The 16,030-nt window shown below is 35.2% G+C and overlaps 1 protein-coding gene across 1 annotated transcript in view; it reads right to left on the reverse strand.

Annotated features, from left to right (window-relative positions):
• LOC101901214 (protein obstructor-E) overlaps positions 1 to 9,981 on the reverse strand; it is a 68,988-nt gene extending 59,007 nt beyond the window's left edge. Inside the window, exon 1 of the mRNA XM_005188598.4 lies at positions 9,829 to 9,981. Within this exon, the coding sequence (XP_005188655.1) occupies positions 9,829 to 9,868 (40 nt within the window). The 5' untranslated portion in view covers positions 9,869 to 9,981. The remainder of the gene's footprint in view (positions 1 to 9,828) is intronic.
• Between the last annotated feature and the right edge of the window lie 6,049 nt (positions 9,982 to 16,030).

The following is a 16,030-nucleotide window of genomic DNA, read 5'->3' on the forward strand; positions in this document are numbered from 1 at the left end:
GTTTTTATTGAAAAATAGTCTAGTTTCTGTATAAACATAGGGTATTGTTTCATTATAACTTGTGCCATTTTTTAATCCTGCGAATTATCTGCGATTCACCCTATAGTATTTCAAGCCATTGCCCACACACAATGTTTGGCATTGTTGTGTCAATGTGTCTATAACAATTGACAATTATGTTGTGTTAACAACAATTGAATTGAGTCACTTAATCGCCTTGTTTCTTTGTTGTGTATTTTTATGGGTGGCCTTATCCCACATTATTGATATTGAAAAAAATAATCCAAATACACATGATTGAAACGGCTTACTATAAGACAAGACTGTCAGACAAATACTTGTTTCCTAGAATAAAACAAACAAAAAACAATAAGAATGCATGTTTTTTTTAATATCCGGGCTCAAAATACCGTTACTTTCAAAGACATAATTTGACATTGATTGAAGCAATGGATTGGCCAAGCCTAAACTTCATACAGGATTTAGGAATTGTAAACATCTTTCGATATCCGTTCTTAAAGTGGGTATACATCGACTGACTTCTTCGTAAAAAAAGGAGCATAGGGTGAACAAATATAAATTACTGTCCAAAATTGAAATAAGTCAACCTAAAACTTCTTTCTTACTTTACGAAGAAACCAGCCAATGGCTTAAGCCAATAAAAAAAGCATTCTATGATTGCCAGCTTCTTAAGACCTAAAATAGAGTATATCCAGCTAGCATTTGGGAATGTTTTTTTTTTTTTTTAATCACTTTGCTGAGTCTTCTTAGAGTCCTTTTGGTAATCAAAAAGTGGTAAACTCACTTGTGTGATCGGAAAGCTACTCAAAAGTGACTCCCCCTTATGAGTGAAAAGAGTTCAATTTAATATACGATAAAAATTTTGGGCATTTCGTTGCGATTCTGGAGTGACTATCAAAACGTTGACATTTTGTTCATTTATCATAGTTGCGTGTATTTTTTTTAGTAAAAAGTGTGTAAAAAATTAATTATAGGCGTAGTTTAACATTATAATAATTCCAAAAAATAGTATAAATAAATAAAAAAAGAAAATTTCAGCAAATCAAATTAAAAATTTAAAAACGCCCAAATAAAAAGGATTGCGAAAAAGGAGACTTTAATTTATAGTTTTGCATACCTTCGATGATTTGATGCAACAGAATAAAGTCATCGGCTGGCTTCTTCGGAAATGAACAAAGGAGCCTAGGGCCAAAATCGAACTAGGTCAACCTAAAACTCCTTTGTTCATTTACGAAGAAGCCAGCCGATGACTTAAGCCAACCAAATATGCGCTTTATGTATTTCCAGCCTAAGGCAATACTCAAATAATTTTACTAACTAGCTATTAAGATAACAAATTAACCAACTCACGACAAATACTCATATAAATTTCTGATAACCTAATATAATATATAAGTTCGACCGAGACTAATATTGGATAAACTCCAGCTTTGGGTAAATAAAATAGTTTTATATAAAAGTATCTGAATTGAAACTTGTTCCACTTTAAACTACAAATACCAGTAAGACCGTTTGGATAATGCTGTTAAACTTTTCAAAAAAACCATAAAGTGGGTGAGGCCGTTGTATGGCCCATACCAAAACGGGAACCTCAATATACAATTTTATACTTCAAGGATTACTATCTACCAAATCTTCATAAATATCCAATTTGAAACAATTTCTTGGGTAAATGTGACTGGGATTATCAAAAAACCGAGTATCGGTGGGTATAGTTATATGTGCCCTATAGGAATACGTGGACCTAAATATTCCATGTTTTGCCACCGGAGTTAGAACCCATTACGAACTACAAAAAACAATTTTAGACAAATCATCCAAATACCGAATATTGAGAAAAAATGCCAAACGAAAATGTGGACGTATACATATTATATTCCGCCACAGAAGCTACAAGTGCCAATTTTCGGGCATACCATGGAAAAATGTGGCAAATATCATCAAAACACCGACTATTGGGCGGTACCGTTATAGGGGTTATGCCAAAACGTGAACATACAGGGTGAGATGAAAAAACTGCAACCAACTTCAGACTACTGTCATTGCTAAACTACTCATCCGACAGCTGTTAAAATTATTCCAGTGACAGCTCATTATATTGTTTACAAGCGTACAAACGCATTTTGGTGAGAATTTTCCAGAAAACTAGTTATTTGTGATGGAATTCGAGCGTGATAGTGTCATTTTTTTATATTTGGCTAGGAAACCAAAAGTGGCTATCTTTAGAGCACTCCAACATTTAAATGTGAATAAATCATTTGTGTCTCGTACCGTGATACTGGTAGCGTGGCCCAACGTCAAGGAAGTGGACGGATGAAAACAGCAACATCAGCAGAAATGTTTCGAAAAGTAAAGAAGCGACTTGATCGAAACCCCCTTCGCAGTGGCCGAAAAATGGCTCGTGAGCTGAACATATCGCAATATTCCATTCGGCAAATATTGAAAAATGAGCTCGGGGTAAAGCCATTGAAATTCCAAGAAGTGCAAGAACTTACACCGCAGCAGAAAGAAAATAGACTCAAAAGAACTGAAGAGCTGCTTCGCTTGGCCGAAAGTGGTGAACTGTCAAATTTGGTTTTCTCCGATGAGAAAACATTCGTTGTCCAGCAGTTTGTAAACAAATAATATTATCGTGTTTTCTTACAAAAGAGGTCAGCTGAAAATGTGCACCATCGGTTGGCCACCAGAACTAATGCACCGGCCATGGTGATGGTGTGGCCGCCATAACAGCAGATGGTCGCTCTCCGTGGAATCAGAACAAATGCCGAATATAATCGCGAAAATATTCTGGAGGGTGTATTAAAGTCTTGGGCACGCAAACATTTTGGCCGCACACCTTGGACATTCCAACAGGACTCAGCACCAGCGCACTCAGCACGCGCCACTCAAGAATATTTACAAAATGAGGTTCCTCGCTTCATTTTCAGCGCACAATGGCCACCAAAATCTCCGGATACCAATCCGTTGGACTATTGTGTCTGGTGGATTTTGAAAAGCAAGGTTGGCACTAAAAAATAGCAAAGTGTCGATCACCTCAAGCAAGCGCTTCGCCGGGAATGGGTCAAAATACCGCAGAGCAACATTCGGGCAGCGTGTGACCGTTTCATTGGCCGTTTAGAGGTCATAATTCGTGCTAAAGGTGATCAATTCGAACAAATTTGAACATAATCTAAAATTTGATGCTATTTCCGAAATTTTTTGGTTTCATTCAATAAAATTTAAAATAATATGTAAAAATTATGGCGTTTGACTTTTTTGCAGTTTTTCTCACCCTGTATATTCTTTATGGGGCCTACGACGAATGTTTAGGGATGTTACAAACGTAATGACAAAGATAATATATCCTCCGTTTCAAGGTGGATGGTATAATAATTATTTTTATTTTAAACAAATAAAAAGATATAATAAATTACTCACTTGGAACTCGTAAACGATTTTAAAACTGAACCCCTGCCAAGATTCAAAAATTAAGAAATATAGCGCAATAAATGATAAAAGACACGATTCGATAAAGACTTGATAAAGTATTAGAAAGTGGTGGAAGAAGACTTTTAACTAATTTAGAGGAAGACTCATATGTGATTTATTTAGAAGAGCCGCGGGAGGTCAAGTTTTTCTCCCGACAAAAGTATTTAATAAGATCAGAAAATGCACTTATATATCCGCTTTTTTCCTGCAGCAGGATAAAAAAAATACTCCAAAGTGTAAATTAAAACAAGTAAAAAAACATTAAGTTCGGCCGGGCCAAACTTTTAATACCCTCCACCTTAGGGTAAAGGAAACATTAGAAGAAATGTGGCAAAAACCATTAAAATGCCGAATATCGGGAGGTACCGTTATATGTGGGCTCTACCAAATCGTGGACCTACACATGCAAGGTTCCACCAACGGAGCTAGAACCCATTATGACCTACAAATACCAATTTTCAGACAAATACGTGAAAAAAAGGGGCAAAAATCATCAAATTACCGAATATCGGGAGGTACCGTTATATGGGGGCTATACCAAAACGTGGACCTATAATTACAATGACTCGGCACACGAACTGGGACCCATTATGATCTACAACTACCAAATTTTCAGTGAAATTCGTGAAAAAAATCAGTCAAAAATCATCAAAATACCGAATATTGGGAGCTACCGTTATATGGGGACTATACCAAAACGTGGACCTATACATTCAATGTTTCGCCACACGAACTAGGACCCATTATGACTCACAAATACCAATTTTTACACAAATCAGTGAAAAAATGTTGCAAAAACCAGCAAAATACCGAATATCGGGAGGTACCGTTATATGGGGGCTATACCAAATCATGGACCCATACATGCAATGTTTCGCCACCGGAGCTGGAACTCATTATGACCAACAAATACCAATTTTAGACAAATCCGTTAAAAACTGTGGCAAAAAATAATCAAAATATCGAATATCGGGAGGTACCATTATATGAAGGCTATACCAAAACGTGGACCTATACATGCTATGTTTTGCCACACATACAGGGACCCGTTATGATCTACAAATACCAATTTTCAGACAAATCCGTTAAATAATGTGACATAAATCATCAAAATACCGAATATCGAGAGGTACCGTTATATGGGGACTATACCAGAACGTGGACCGATATATCTCATTTTCAATACCAACCATCCTAGACATAATACCAATTGCTCTGCTAAATTTTGGCGCTATACGTCAAATAATGTGGGCTGTATCGTGATTTCAACAGACAGACAGACAGACAGACGGACATCGTTAAATCGACTTAGAATTTATGCTGATTATGAATATATATACTTTATGGGTCTACGACGAATATTTAAGGATGTTACAAACGGTATGACAAAGTTAATATACCCTCCTTTCCAAGGTGGAGGGTATAAAAATGCCAGTTTGGTCTAATCATATTCCTGAACAATAGTCGCCTGCCTTGGGAAAATGGTCTGAGGTTAAGTTTCCCAAGCCAAGACAAGGAAATATTTAAATAACATTACAAAATATACTCAACTCCCCCTGACCCTCAAAAATGTTATGTAATTTTTCAATTATATGCCATGTTGTTGATATTTCAGTTCTTTTTTGTTGTTGTCATTATTGCTTTTCGGTCATTTATCAGAATCTTGATGAAATTTCTGCTGGTTGGACGGACGTCACTTGGTATCTAACTGTTTGTATTTAGTTAATTATGTTAATTAAATATAATTGTGACATAATTAGCTACCGTTATATTTCGCACGCAGTTTTCACACACACACTGGGAACTACCTACATGCAAACATGGAGTAGCATCGAAATGTAGAAATTATGCAAATTACTTTCACTTTGTTTAAAGGTTAATTATATACAAAATTTGTTTATATTTTTTATGTGTGTTTTTTGCGAGTGTGTGTGTGTGTATGTGTTTAGTTTGAAGTTTATGACCGGCTTAATGGTGTAATAATTGATTTAATTTTTATAGATATTTGTTAAATAATATATGTACGCATAATCCATGTAATTAGTTAAACAAATAACAATTACATGTATTTAAAAGAAGATGAAAAAGTGGGAAACAATTGTTGTGGATTGAATGTGGCATACTTCCAATAATGGGATGTGTATTTAGATCAAGATGGTCATGGGGTCATTTGATTATAGGGATGCTAGGTCATAGGTACAATCGACAATCAACTACAATTTGCAAATAAATCGTAAAATATGTTTACACATAATAAATTCAGTTGATTTTATCTGATAATAAAAAGAAACAGTCAATTTTATGTCCAAATCGTGGGACGGCAGAAAACATTTACGGTGAAAGTCGAGATTTTTATTTTGCGGAGCGAATGATTTTTGCTAATGATTTTTGGCAGTCTCTCTAAGGATTTTTCTTCAAAATACAGTTTTCGAGAGAAAGGCTATAAAAGGTAGACAGATTATAAAGGATTTTCTATGGAGAGTATTTTATGTTCGTCATTCCGTTTGCAACTCATCGACCTAAAGTTATATATTCTTGATCTAAAACGATTTAGCCCTGTCCGTCCGTCTATCTGTTGTAATCACGCTAGAGCCAAAACGAATAAAGTTAGGAAGCTAAAATTATACAGATATCAGTCTTATGTCTGCAGGCAGGACCACAATATCGTATAGCCCACATACAACGGTAACGCTATACGAAGACGTGGACTTACATGGTCCATTTTCTGTTTTATGCTGCAGTATCGAACTTCAGTACGAACTTCAAATACCAAACTTGGAACGATTCCGTTAAATAATGTCGCTAAAATCATCAATATGCCGAATATCGGTGGGGTACCGTTATATGGGGGCTATATAAAGACGTGGACCTATATGGCTCATTTTTTGACTTAGGATGTAGTATCTATTACGAACTTCAAACACCAAATTTGAAACGATTCCGGTAAATAACGTCGCTAAAATTATCAAAATACCGAATATCGGGGGGTACCGTTATATGGGGGCTATACGAAGACGTGAACCTGCACAGATAATTTTCTGTCTTAAGCTGTAGTATCCATTGCGAACTTCAAATGCCAAATTCGAAACAATTCCGGTGAATAATGTCGCTGAAATCATCAAAATACCGAATATCGGGAGGTACCGTTATATGGGGGCAATATGATCACTTGGACCTACATGGCCCATTTACGAACTTAACCTGCCTACTGGAAAAATATACATGTGTACAAAATTTTAGCCTTCTATCTCAATTTGTTTGAAAGATAGCGTGAATACAACAGACAGACAGACTTACAGACGGACAGACAGACACACAGACAGACACACAGACAGACAGACGGACATGGCTAAATCGTCTTTTAATTTTACGCTAATCAAGAATATATATAATTTGTTTGGGTCTGACATGAGTATTTCGAGGAGTTATAAACGGAATGACAAATTTAATATACCCTCCATAATATGGTGGAGGGTATAAAAAGGGGCACAACAGCCTTTGACAAAGAATTGCATATACAGGCCCACGTCTTCATATAGCCTCCATATAACGGTACCGGTACGTGTCAGTGGTCTGGTGGACAGCAATGGATAAAAAAAGTAATATCAAGATCTTGCAAAAAGTTCAAAAAAGTGTTGCCTATGAGGACTTCACCAAAGAGGACTTCAGAGACTAGTCTTTATATACACCCAATAGAAGTGCATTATTGGATATAAGACATTCATCGCACTCATGAGGTTGGAAGCGATGGAAGAGTGGATAATTATACAGGTCACTATCGGAAAGAAATACGATACACTTTGCGAATCACTAACCCAGGACCGAGACTCGTGAAACAAGGGACAGCGGGACAATGCTAGGCTTCGCCAACAAGGCCTATAGAGACTATTATGTATTCCCACAGCAATATGGCTAGAGAGGTCATTTGATACGTGCAAAACTTGTTTCATCGAAACAATGGTTTTAGACCCTAGGTCTCTTTGGACCAAATCCGTTTCTGGACATTTAGAGTTCATCTAGCAATTGTCAATCAATCCGTCCGTCTATACATCTGGCTGGTTCGTACGATAACTCTCAAAGCGAATATCCGATTTGATCTAAACTTGATACATCGTAATATTATTGTCAAACCTAGATCGAGTTCGGAGATGGGTAAAATCGGTCCACTCCTTCCGGCACCACCCCCACAAAAGGTCGAAATTTTCAAAGAAAATATTTTAATGCACAGAAAGAGAAAGGATAATCCGATTTTACTTTAACATTGCAAATCCTAGTACTTCCATAATTTCTAGGTCATGTGGGGACAAAATGGACAGTATCGGTCCACTCCATCAAGTACCTCCCATACAAAGGGTCAACATTTTGAATAATTATAACTCTTATATAATGTGATGTAAGAGTCCGATTATCTTCTAATTACACACATAACAATACTTTTATTAACCCAAGATCTGTTGTGAAGATGGAGTATATCGGTCCAATCCTACTGGTACCTCCCCACAAAGGGACAAAATTTTGAATATCCATGTAGCTCATAATACATGAAATTAACCTCCGATTCCATTCAGACTTGGCACATCTCAATATTTCCATCAACACAAGATCTGTAATAAGGATGGTAGAAATCAGACCATTCCTTCCATGAAGCTTATAAAACGCGAATAAAATCCGATTCCATTTAGACTTGGCACATCTCAATATTTCCATCAACACAAGATCTGTTATAAAGATGGTAGCGGTCGGACCATTTCTTCGATTTTTACCTCCCCACATAGAGTTTAAGATTTTGAAAAACAAATTGCTCAAAGAAAGCAAAATAAGCAAACGACTCTCTTCAAATTTCACACAAACAAACATTTTTGTTAACACAATCTGTTCTGATTGTGATCTGTTTTAATATTTTTATCTGTCATAACTTGCGAAACAATTCAGCGATTTTTTACAACTTGCTATATTCAAACATTTCTCTCAGCCAGAAACCTGAGATGAATATGGAATTTATGATTTTGCATAAAATTGGATATAAGTGTTCGATTTTCTTGTAATATTGCTCATACCAATATTTTTATATGTACTAGATGAAGCATGAAAAATGAAGTATTCATTTTTATACTATACCTGGTTAACATTTTCAAAAATTATTACATTTGTCATGTAAAGTGAGGGATGTTACCAACCTGTTACCAGGTTACCCCATATTTATATCATATTTATTTAGGTCCGATATGAAATAAACAATATTTGCCCATTCCCTCAGAACCCACTTCATAGAGGGTCAACAGTTTGACTAATCATAACAGAAGTCAAATATATTTAAATAATCGGGCAATGGCTGAGCGTATTAGTCAGCCGACAGGAAGGATTGATACGTTTTACTTATCAATTTTTTCTTTTTTTTATGAAAAATATTTTTTGTTTTTGACGATACCCTTCTGAATGAAGTTTGAAAATTTATTAAGTCCTATGCTTGAGGTAAGACTTAGAGCTTTGATATATTCGGTGGAAAATTTAAATTTGGAAATCCTACTTCGTAGACTGACGGTATATGTGGAAACAAGTTCGAATTCTGACATAGTGATATGTCTATCAAACCAGTTATGAAAATACAGGCTAATTGGCCATCTTCCTATTTGAACTTCTTAATCAAAATGTGCTCTATTTTGGAATAGGCTTATATTTTCCGGTACCACGTATCTTTAAAATTGGTAAATTCCAAACTTCTTACATTGCTTCCAATGCTTTAATCTCCATTTTTTTTTTCTAAAATCGTATTCCCGTATATAAATTTCAAATGAAACAATTATTTTTTCAATAATGTTGAGCTCAAATTTAAATTACACCTACTCAAAATTTGCTTCAAAATAAAATATTCCCTTAACATTTTTTTATTCTACCTGTTCTATCTTCCGATCTTTCATTACGACCCATTACCTTAAATGTCGCAGAATAAAAGTTATAAGTTTTGTATATTTTTACTTAATTTCAATGTTTTCTGGGAATTCTTGTTTTATTTTTTTTTTTCTTTTTCTTCTTGGAATATCAGTTAAATCCGCACGAGTCTCATGCAGGTTTTTGTTTTAAATTAATTTAACTTTGACGTTGGTTGCTTGAGAAGAGAAACAAGTTTTCGCTATTAATAAAACATACCGAAAACAACAAAATTTGGATCAATTCACAAGGTTATAAAAATCGATAAAATATTGATACCCGGGTAAAAGTTGCATAACACAGGAGAATACAAATTTGAAAATGTAAATATTTTAAAATTGAGTTGAAAGTCAAATATCAAAGATATTTTTTTCAGTTTTTTTCTTCTTTGTGTAATTTTCATGCACTTACCTATGACCATGGCGAATATGCATAATTTTAGAAACGCCATTTTCAAGTGAACACTCTATAAAAAATGAATATATTTCTAGGAATTATTTCTTATTAAAAACTTATTTATAATTAATTTTTTTTTCTTTATAAATTTATAATTATTTTATTTTTATTTTTTTTAATATTTTTTTTATTAATTTATTTCTATATTTGTATTTTCTTCAAAAAAAAAAAATCCACTCCGTTGCACAAACAGTTGTTATTCCATGTTAACGTTTTACTCTCTTGGCGTTCACTCAAAAGACTAGAAATCCGTAAAGGTTGTTTCCATGTTAAATAAAGGAAAATAAAAAATATATGTTATTTCTTTTTTTTTTAAATAAAAACCAAAGAAAAGAAACAAAATGTTAAAGACACAACGCCGCACCACACCACCAATAATACCAGGAACAACAACAAAAAGCATCAGCAAGCTTGGCTTAAAAATACAATTTTTTACTTTGCATGAGTTTTAATGACAAAGCGGCTTACAGTGAGTGACATGCAGCACTATGGTGGGAGGGGGTGTGGTATGATAAGTTTAGAAAATTGTAGGAGTAAGTAATACAATGGTCTTTCTTTTACGAGTTTGTGCGAAAGGTATAGCGAGAGGTTTAATGTGTATCTCACTTAGAGCAGGCACTGAAATAGAAAATGCGGGACCATATATATCATCTTCACAACAGATCTTGTGTTAACAAAAACGGTTATATGTGTGAAATTTGAAGAGATTTGGATGATTATTTCGCTTTCGTTTTCAAAATCTTGAACCCAATGTGGGGGAGGAGTTCCGTTTGTAACACCTCGAAATATACATACATTTTAGACCCCACAAGTATATATATATCTATATATATATATATATATATATATATATATATATATATATATATATATATATATATATATATATATATATATATAATATATATATATATATATATATATATATATTATGATCCGTCTGTCTGTCTGTCTGTCTGTCCGTCTGTGGAAATCACTCTAGCTTCCGAACGAATTGAAGTAGATTGATAAAATTTTACTCAAATGTATATTACGTCTGTGAGACTTTGAAAATTGGCTAGGTAGGGTCCACGTCTTCGTATAGCCCCATATAAGGGTATAATGGTACCTCCCGATATTCGGTAGTTTTTAAGATTTTAACAGAATTTTTAAACGGATTTTATTGTTTTTTTGAAAATTACCAAATTTGTTCTAAATCGTGGAGGGTATTCAAAGTTCGGCCTCCGAGCTTACAGCTGTTTTACTTGTTTTGACATACCGTCACCCCCATCTTTTTTCACTCTTTGAGCGCATTTCTGTTCTATTTTGATCAATTCTGCTCCCAGTATAATCTTTCAAATAGCAGTGACTCGAGAGTGCTCCCATACAAAACAAATGGAAAACTCCCCCTATTCGAGCAGAATTGCTCGCGAGCAAGTTTCGCTGCCGAGTGAAAATGAGAAAATCTATGCTCTGTTTCGAACAAGTAATAGAGATATAGATACTAAATTGTATACCTACCCATGTTTAGACCTGAAACATGCGTGATAATTTGGTGAATATCGGTTGAGATTTAGATATGACAACAATAATACCCTTATGCGATTTCAAGTCTATTATGCACCAAATTGTTAATATAAGCCATATTGAATGTATTTTGACACATACGACCCAATTCAGTCTGAAAGAAAGTGTGCCAAATGTAATGAAAATCGGATCAGATATATAGGTCCCATATATAGGTTGAGATTTAAATACAGCACCCATATTTATCTTCATACGATTTCAGGTTTTTTGGACATCAAAAAGATAATACCAGCTTGAGTAGGATGGATTATGGAGAAAATCGGTTCAGACTCAAATACCTCCGCCACATTTAGTGAAAATCGATTTAGAGTAGCATATACCTCATTTACAGGGTGAGATAAAAAAACTGTAACGAACTCAAACGCCATAATTTTTACATTTTTTTAAAAACTTTATTGAATGAAAGCAAAAAATGTCGGAAATAGCGTCAAATTTTAGAATAAGTTTAGATTTGTTCGAATTGGCACAAATTATGGCCTTCAAACGGCCAATGAAACCATTACACGGTGTCCGAATGTTGCTCTGCGGTATTTTGGTCCATTCCCGGCGAAGCGCTTACTTGAGGTGATCGACACACTGGTATTTTTTAGTGCCAACCCTGCTTTCCAAAATACTCCAGACACAATAATCCAACGGATTGGTAATCGGAGACTTTGGTGGCCATTGTGCGCTGGAAATGAAGCGAGGAACCTCATTTTGTAACCATTCTTGAGTGACGCGTGCTGAATGCGATGGTGCTGAGTCATGTTGGAATGTCCAAGGTCTGCGGCCATAATTTTTGCTTGTCCAAGGCTATAGTACACCCTACAGAATATTTTCGCTATAATATTCGGAATTTATTCTGATGCCACGGTCGATTAATACGAGCGGAGAGCGACCATCGGCTGTTATGGTGGCCCACATCATCACCATGGCCGGCGCTTGAGTTTTGGTGACTAACCGAAGGTGCACATTTTCAGCTGACCTCTTTGGCAAGTAAACACGATCACTTTGTTTGTTAACAAACTGCTGGACAACGAATATTTTCTCATCGGAGAAAACCAAATTCGACAGTTTACCACTTTCAACCAAGCGAAGCAACTCTTCAGTTCTTTTGAGTCTATTTTCTTTCCGTTGCGGTGTAAGTTCTTGCACTTTTGGAATTTCAATGGCTTAACCCCGAGCTCACTTTTCAATATTTGCTGAATAGAATATAGCGATATGTCCAGCCCACGAGCCATTTTTCGGTCACTGCGACGCGGGTTTCGATTAAGTCGCTTCTTTACTTTTCGAACCATTTCTGCTGATGTTGCTGTTTTCATCAGTCCACTCAGGCTACGCTACCAGTATCGCGGTAACGAGCGATAGTACGAGAAACAAAAGATTTATTCACATTTAAATGCTAGCGTGCTCTAACGATAACCCCCACTGGTTTTCAAGCCAAATATAAAGAAGTCACAGTATTACGCTTGAATTCCATCACGAATAACTTTTTTTTCTGGAAAATTCTCACCAAAATGCTTTTGTACGATTGTAAACAATATAATGAGCTGTCACTGGAACAATTTTAACAGATGTCGGACGAGTGGCTTAGAAATGACAGCAGTCTGAAGTTGGTTGCAGTTTTTTCATATCACCCTGTAGAGCTGGAAACCTGAAATTTAATATTTATGTCACTATTGGTATCTGGTGGTGGTTTTGCAAATGCGTTCTAAAATTGTTCGAAGAGTATTAAATTGTACTAATTTTGGATCACTCTTGGTGTCTAAGATGAAGAAATGCGTACTAAATATTAAAAAATTTGTTATTAGAGTCAATGTTGGTTTTTCAGGGTTTACATAGGGACTAATATTCTCCTCGGCAAAATAAAAATGAAAAATTTTAAAGATTTTTGAATTCTTCCAAGTAATTAGTAATTACCAAAAGTAAAATACTTTTGGTACCATTTTATACCATTCCAAAACTACATTCAAACTTTCTTTCCCATCTTGATTCTCATAACAACTTTTTGGCTCTTTCCGTTCACATAATACCAAATGGTACCATTTTAGAACTTTTTGTAACCTTAAAAATTAAATTTCTAAAAACCCCTTTGGTACATCTATCCTGTACGTCATCGGTGATTCTCATTCCGTTTGTCCAATACAAATAATTAAATTTTTTGTGCAGTTTAGTACTTTTCGTACCTTTTTGTACTAATTACCAGAAACCCAGCCTTATCACACACCTAAGCACTAAGGATGACCCTCGTGCAGAATTTCAAGCTTCTAGCTACGACCGTTTCGCCTTGGCGTCGATTCTTAGTCTGTCAGTCAGTTTTATAAATATATAGATTGGACTTCTCAAGTAATAAAATGCTTACAAAATTTTATCTTTCAGCAATGCCTAAAAAATTCTGTCAACCGTATTCCCATAATTTTCACCAATGCCTCGTAACACCACATTGACCTAAGCAAATCCACCGTTGGGATAAATATCAGTAGTCACGTCGAGTAGTTGGTGTTAGTGGTGTTACCCGTTTTTAAATCACGTTTTTTCTTTGCTTTTGTTGCTACTTTTTTTGTTAAAGAAATAAATATTTATTTTTGTTGTCTTCGGACTTGTTTTTTTTTTTTTCATTTCAGCTAATGCTCTTTTATTAAGTTGTTGGCTTCTTTGTTTGTCAGCGTTCGTGGCGTGGATGTGTGCGAAATGCAGTTGTTTTTGTTAAAAGAAAAAAAACGCAACAAAAATTAATGTTTTTTCGTCTGTTATTTTTGACTTTAGCGGTCGTTTGATTTTTTATTTGTCGATCGTTTCTCTCTCTCACCGTCTCATGAGTGCATGAACAGAGACTATTTTATCACAATGCTTGCGCTTTGCGACTGCGCAACGTTAAGTGTAATGCGGTTTTATGTAAAACAGCAACAAAAATATACGGAATGGTAGCAGTAGTAACAACAGCCATATGTGAATATGTCTATTTAATTGTATAGTTGGTAAACAAAACAGTTAATAACTGGTTTCAAAAGTCATTGCGTTTTTTTTTTTCTGAATATCAAAGAAAATCAAGAGAAACTAAAAACCAGTAAGGAAAGCTCAAAAGTCGGGCGGGGCCGACTATATGATACCCTACACCACTATGCATATTTAGTAGAGCTCTCGTAAAAAGGTTTATACAGAGCATTTCAGAGCTCTATGAGATATTTGGTACGAAATCAAAATCTATCTAATTCTATCGTGCATTTTACGAACTATAGCTATATCTGAATCGATTTTCACCAAGTTTGATGTATTTGATTCTAGGCTGAATTCGGTCAGATTTCCAAAACCCAGGACATTTGGGCTGATATTGGACATTTGGTGCGCAATCAACACGAAATTGGATGAAGATATATATAGGAGGTATATCCAAATCTGAACCGATATTTGTAAAACTGAAAAAGAAGATATTTCTTGGCTGCATCTGATACCAAATATTATTCTTGTATCGTACATTTTTCGAATTTGAGGGACTTAAAGTACAAATCGGATGAAAGGTATATATAGGAGCTATAGCTGTATCCGACCGATTTTCACTAAATTTGATGTACCAATATTAGCCATTTGCTGCACATTTAATCCGAAATCGGATGAAGATATATTTGGGAGCTATAGCTATATCTGAAACGACTTTTACTAAAATTGGTGTCCTTGCTTCTAGGCTGAATTTGGCCAGATATGCCAAAATTCATGCCATTTCGGTTGATATTGGCCATTTGTTGCACAATTAACTCGAAATCGAATGAAGATACATATGGGTGCTATATCCAAATCTGAACAGATTGTGAGAAAATTAAAAGCGACTACTTTTGGGCTTTATCTGATATCTTGTACCAAATATCATTCCTGTGAAGAGTATGCTATGCTATACTATATCCAAATCTGAACAGATTTTTATAAAATCAAAATCGACTATTTTTGGGCTTTATCTGATATCTGGTACCAACTATCATTCCTGTGAGGAGTATATTACGAATGTAAGGGACTTAAAGAGCAAATCGGATGAAACATATATATGGAGCTAGAGCTATATCTGAACCGATTTTTACTAAAATGTGTGTACTTGCTTATAGGCTGGTTTCGGTCGGATTTGCCAAAATTCATGCCATTTGGGCTGATATTGGCCATTTGATGCACAATTAACACGAAATCGGATGAAGATATATATGGGAGGCATATCCAAATCGGAACAGATTTTAATAAAATTAAAATCAACTATTTTTGGGCTTAACTTATAACTGGTACCAAATATCATTTCTGTGGAGTGCATATTACGAATGTGAGGGATTTAAAGACGAAATCGGATGAAACATATATATGGGAGCTATAGCTATATCTGAACCGATTTCTACTAAAATTGGTGTACTTGCTTCTAAGCTGGTTTCGGTCGGATTTGCCAAAATTGATGCTATTACGGCCATTTGGTGGTCAATAACCCGAAATCGGATGAAGATATATATGGGAGCTATATCCAAATCTGAACCGATTTCGATAAAATTTAAAACAGCTATTCCTGTGCTCCATCTAATACCTGGTACCAAATATCACGGTTGTGGAGTGAACATTACGAATGTAAGGGACTAAAACACTA

The sequence above is a fragment of the Musca domestica genome, unplaced genomic scaffold, assembly GCF_030504385.1.
Source record: "Musca domestica strain aabys unplaced genomic scaffold, Musca_domestica.polishedcontigs.V.1.1 7, whole genome shotgun sequence".
Taxonomy (NCBI): Eukaryota; Metazoa; Arthropoda; class Insecta; order Diptera; family Muscidae; genus Musca; species Musca domestica.